Source organism: Trematomus bernacchii, unplaced genomic scaffold (genome assembly GCF_902827165.1).
Source record: "Trematomus bernacchii unplaced genomic scaffold, fTreBer1.1, whole genome shotgun sequence".
NCBI classification, from domain to species: Eukaryota; Metazoa; Chordata; class Actinopteri; order Perciformes; family Nototheniidae; genus Trematomus; species Trematomus bernacchii.
Window position 1 is genome coordinate 19,460,223 of NW_022987720.1, and position 5,689 is coordinate 19,465,911.

Sequence of the window (5,689 nt, forward strand, 5' to 3'; positions counted from 1 at the left end):
AATGCATGGCAGGGTAGAGTGAGGATATCTTGCAATAGGTTAACCTCTTTACCCTGTTGTGTCTTTTTGCATGTGTTTCCTTAATTTGCAGTGTGAGGATCTCTCAGGGCCACAGGCAAATTAATCAGTGATCAGTATCATCAACCGGGGTGGTTTCACTGGAGTTAGACATATTACCTCAAGACCAGTGGCGGCTGGTGGTCTTTTATTTTGGTGGGGCTCTTGACGTACCGGAAGTGACCTGCCGGAAGTGACCTACCGGGGGGGTCCGGGGGGTTTACCCCCCCGAAAAAAAAATTCGAGAAATGACCCCTTAAATTATGACTTCTGGTGATGTTAGAGGGGGGGGGGAAAGGAGAAATCGAGGCTTAAAAATATGAGAAGACTGATCAATACCTCCATAATCTTCAGTGTGGAAAATATTATTTATCAACCTGAACATCTAATACTTTACCAGGAATTTGTATTCTCAGAACTGGTCCGCATTTTTCTTTCTTAAAACTGTTCATGTTTTATGAACCAACACCTCCACCAAGTGGCTTTACAGTGAACTGCATGTGGGATATAAAATTAATAGCATATTTTCAGTAGCATTAATTATAAATATTTAAGTGGTTCAATACAAGTCACTACAGCATTTCAAACTGAACTGTGAATAAATGCAATTTAAAAAAAATAACCACAGCACAAAATGTCATAAATTGTGTTTTTTCTTTGTTTCTCTGAGGATTATTTACAAACAGGTTTATTTACATATAGCAATAACTCAGAAATGAAAAAGCTACATCGTCTAACACGAACAACCAGTTAGCATAATGATAATATATGTGTTATGTACAATGTAACTGGCAAGGCTAGAGCAAGAAAGAACATAAAGTTTGCAAAAGGTTTAAATAACTTCAAGTATCTGTCTTCAGATTACGTGGAGGTTTTAGTCCGATGGGAAGCAGATTTTAAGCGACACCGAAGATAAACCAAAGATGTGGTGGAGCTGCAAACCGTGTAGTGTTGCTGGGACAGGAGCTATAACCGTTGGAAAATACATCACAGACAATGCAACAAACGTGGAGACAGAACAATCACTTCTGTGATAAATGCCCACTTATTAATAAACTTCTAACAACCATGGGAAACCTACTCTCTACATATAAAGTGATATCCAGCTTATTGGCCTATAGCACCTTTTTTACTGCTTTGAATAACAAAATGTGCAACAGGCAGAAAAAAGACAAAAGGAAACAAGAAACAACTGTTCCTCTGGGGAAAATGAGTCGAACGCAACAGGTTTCCAAACAGTACTCATGTTCCTGGACTTTGTGGTTGAACAAAACATCTTAGGTATCCAAAAGTAACTTCACAACATTCTGCATTAATTATGCATTAACATTAATTGTCTCTCTAATGAAACGCATTTTTTTAAGGGTCGGCCATCTGTGTTTGCTGCGAGAGCTTGTGTGTGTGTGTGTGTGTGTGTGTGTGTGTGTGTCTATTTGTAGAGGAATTTTGCCCTTCTCTCCTTCTGAGTGGCAAACCTCTCAATGACTCTGGTGTTGAAGTCAGGAATGCTCCTAATGAGTTTTTTCTCAATTGACAGCATAGCCAGAGCATTCAGGCGATCCTGTGTCATGCTGTTCCTCAAGAAAGTCTTTATCCTTTTCAGAGTGGAAAAGCACCTCTCTGCCTCAGCCGTAGCCATGGGTGTGGTTACAAGAACCTTCAGAAGACTGACAGTCTCTGTAAATGTCTCCTGCAGATTATTGTCAAGGAAGAACTGGAGCAGAGTAACAGCACCACTGCAAGCCCTGAACTGGTCATTGTCATAGACGAGGGACAGTTCCGTCTTGAGCTTTGCCTTGTCCAGTAGAGGGTAGGCCTCCACAGTTGTTTCCAGCGCTGCTTCAGGGAATGTTCGGCTGTGCTGCTGGAACAGGTCTCCTTGCAGGAGGGTGGAGCTGATGAGGTGTTTGGTGAAGGAAAATCTCTCCTTTGCGTGACTCAGTATGGTATCACATACCTATGAAATAATGCACAATGAAAAAATCAAGACATAATAAATAACAGAATCACCTTTTCACATCTATCAGTCATAATGTCATTAGTGTCCCCTATAAGATGTGTAACAAACAAAGAGCTTTCTTGTGAATGGAACCTATCAGAATAACAGGACATCTATCTGAGCATCAACAGAACAATATTACTGTTTAAAATTAAGTCACTACAATATATACATTTAATGACTATGTTTACACTTCATTCATTTATTGTTGGGCCCTTTCTGTCCACTGTGGTTGCTTCTGGAAGCCTAAACCTTTTCTGATCTGTCTTGATCCCCTTTGAAATGTAGAGACTGTGGGACACTTTTTGCAGTTTAGGCCTTGTTAAGTGTATACAATTCAGAATGTAATAAGCAATAGGCCTTTCCATGTAGATATTTTAACTAGCCTACCTATTTATTTAATTTACAGAAAATGGGCTTTCTTGTGAAATGTATCATTATTGTGATATGAAATGACCTATATTATGAAAGGAGCTTTTAGTCATAGAACACGTTCCTATTACTGCTTACCTCTCTAGCCAACAGCTGTTGCTCTTCATGTCCAAGTCCCCTCCGTTTCTTTGTGGGCAGCTGCTGAGATCCACTGCTTTCACCAGAAGGAATGGAGTCCCTGATCCAAACCACAAGTAACCATGTACAATTACTCATTGTGGCAAGAATTGACAAATTAACTTGACTATTTGAAATAGTAGTCAGAGATACACCTTATAAACGTTATATAATATATACATTTCCAGTAAGCCTGTTTAAGATATTTAAACAAGTATGTGTGAGTTGGTCTATTGTGTTCAGCTAAATCACATTTAGGTTTCACAGATTTCCTATAATAAGCACATCTCAGCCATTGTAAATAATGATTTACCTGATTGTTTGTATGCTGCTGGTGAACCTCTTGATGAGTCCTGTGATGTAGACAGAGTCGATGTTCCTCTTCTGCAGTTGGCTAAACAGCATGTCTACATGTGGCATGATCTTGTGGAACAATGTCAGGAAAAAGCAAAAAACTTCATCTTCCATCATTCGCACAAAGCCCCCGGCTTCTCTCACTGTTATGGGATCAAAGTCACCTGAGTCTCTGATCGTCTGGAAACACCTCAGGATGTTCTCCTTGTGCTCATATACAGTGTTAACAGCACGACTGTGAAAGTTCCATCTTGTTGTGGAAGTGCCAGGAAGTCTGTGTGCCACCACTTGATCCAGGATCGCAGTTCGCTTGAATGACCTGGAGAAAAATGCAGCAAATCCACCAAGGTCTGAAAAAAATGTTCTTATCTTGGGGATGTGGGATGTTGCCTGCTGCATAATTAGGTTCAGCTGATGCGCATAGCAGTGGATGTAGTGCGCACTACTGTACACATCCTTCACTTTCCGCTGAACTCCACCTTTAGCTCCCCTCATCACCGCTGCACCGTCATAGGCTTGGGCGATTAGTTTGCCCTGTTGTCCATCGGGGAGGATAGTGCCCAGCCTCTCCATCAGCGCGGTGGCAACTGTGTCAGCATTCGCATTCTGAAGAGGAATGAACTCAAAAAAACGCTCCTGGACGTTGTTATGCGGGTCGATGTAGCGTAGCACAAGCACTAACTGGCAGTGGGTGGAAATGTCAGTTGTCTCATCCGCCTGAATAGCTAAATAACTGGCATTTTTTACTTCCTCCAGAATGTAGTCTTTACAAACTGATAACATGCAGTCCAAAAGTTCATTTTGCACCGTCTTTGAGGTGCCTTTGAAAACCGTAGCCGTTTTAAGGTGATCCTCCAACACGCTATCTAACGAGGCCAGTAGATTAACTAAACCCAGAAAAACGCCGGGGTTGTCGGATGTGTCAGCCTCGTCGTGGCCACGCAAAGCCAGGTCAAAGCCCCCACAAAATTTCACACAATCAATTATTTTAGACAAGACGTGCCTATTCTTGTCCACTTCTTCATTGTGCTTTTTCACCGAGATCTTGTACCCTTGATCTAGCTGTGCGGCTATGTTAGCTTTGCCTAGCATGGCTAGCTTAAAGGTGTTTGTCATGTGTGCCTTAGTGCACTCGTGCTTTTTAATTTTGTTGGACAAATGCTTCATATCGTTTACTCCTATCACAGTCCACGGGCACATTGTATCTGTCCCCGGCTGTTTGAAGAGCAAGCATGGGAAACAAAAGACAGCATTTACCTGTTTGCATCCAGCTAGCCAAGCCTTTCTTGTGTACCAGCTACTTGTGAAGCCTCGTGTATAAATTTTGTCTTTTTCACGAGATTGCTGCGATATATTCAAATCGGGTTGATCCGGTCCAAGGTCTTTAAGCAACAATTTATCTGCCAAACTTCTCCTTTCGAAAGGATTGGAGATTAGCTCTTGAACAGAATTAGGCGAGGACCGAGGTCCGGAGACTCCACCTGCACACGAAGCCATCCTCATCAACTACTGCGTCAACCGGATACGAGTCACTGTCCAAACTACTCCCAGACTGCACTGGGCGCTGACATTGGCGCCCGGTGACCGTCATCTTTGACGACGCTGATTGGCTGAAATTATATTTTCGCGGCATAGTTTACACGTTACAGATAGCAACAGTCAGCTGCTGGTGGCTGCTGCTGCACTGGTTGAAGGCTCCTCTCTTAGCGCCCAGACGAGAGAAGGTGCATGGGCAAGGCCAGGCAGGAAACATGTGACTTATCAGTAACTTTAGACATCGTAACACAATTTTAAACGAGATTTTATTGTAGATTATACATTTTACTGATACCAATTATATAATATTTACCTTGTTCATTAAAAATAAAAATAAAAACATATATTTTTTTAAACATATATTTTTTTTTTAATTTTAATTTTAATTATTATTATTTTTTTTTTTTTTCAATATGGGAAGAGGTGGGGCGGCGCCCCTAGCGCCCCTATGGACCGGCCGCCACTGCTCAAGACTCAGTTTACGGGTCTGGAATGCATCCACAAAGCATCGGCACATGTCAGGGTTCAGAGTCTCCTTCAGGTCAGCTATCATGCTCTTTGTTTCCTTGATGCTGTCCTCCACCAGTTTCATCAAATCCCTCCAGTTTTTAATACAAGGTCCCAGCCAAGGAAACGCGTTGTATATCTGTAATACAGCAGAATACCAAACACATTCATTGTTTTAGGACTTAATGTAACAATTATGACAGCCATGAGATCTCAAGCCCCAGCTGTATGCCTTGATAGAAGAGTTTTTTTACATGTTTAGACAAGGAAAAAATCAGGCTAGTAAAACAAAGCAAAGAAACATTTCTTTACCGTGTCCTTTGTTGAAATCATCGAATATTGGAGTGACTTCTCGTTCTCCAAACTCCTCAGCATGGTTGACCAGAGCCTGTTTGACTGTCTTGTATCCTGCCAGGACCACCACCTTCTGCATTCCTAAGTAGACTGTGAACACTGGTCCATATTTTTTGGACAGCTAAAAAGATGGAGCAATAAATAGTGAGACTGACTGTCTACAGACTCTCCTCTGTAGGAATTCTAATTGAATTAACAATGTTAAAATACAGTTTTATTTGTCTCATATTAAAGCAATGAAAATACCTTATAGCTTAAGACAAACAAAACAGTTCTCACATCAACAAGAGAGTGGTCGAGTCTCTTGAGATCTACCTGAAGCCAGTGGCGTTT

General features: G+C 41.4%; 1 protein-coding gene across 1 annotated transcript; it reads right to left on the bottom strand.

The window, feature by feature from the left end:
* Nucleotides 1–1,089: 1,089 nt before the first annotated feature.
* Nucleotides 1,090–4,258, bottom strand: LOC117492767 (zinc finger MYM-type protein 1-like). The gene is made up of 3 exons (XM_034143156.1): nt 2,919–4,258; nt 2,567–2,666; nt 1,090–2,014 (listed from the first exon to the last, which is right to left on the bottom strand). The coding sequence occupies exons 1-3, from the start codon at nt 4,157–4,159 to the stop codon at nt 1,487–1,489; spliced, it is 1,869 nt and encodes a 622-aa protein (XP_033999047.1). The 5' UTR covers nt 4,160–4,258; the 3' UTR covers nt 1,090–1,486.
* Between the last annotated feature and the right edge of the window lie 1,431 nt (nt 4,259–5,689).

Coding starts and splice junctions, on each gene's coding strand:
- LOC117492767 (XM_034143156.1), bottom strand. CDS start 4,159: ATGTGCCCGTGGACTGTGATAGGAGTAAACGATATGAAGCATTTGTCC. Junction 2,667..2,918: donor AGCAGCATACAAACAATCAG/GTAAATCATTAT, acceptor GGTTTGGATCAG/GGACTCCATTCCTTCTGGTG. Junction 2,015..2,566: donor AACAGCTGTTGGCTAGAGAG/GTAAGCAGTAAT, acceptor ATTATTTCATAG/GTATGTGATACCATACTGAG.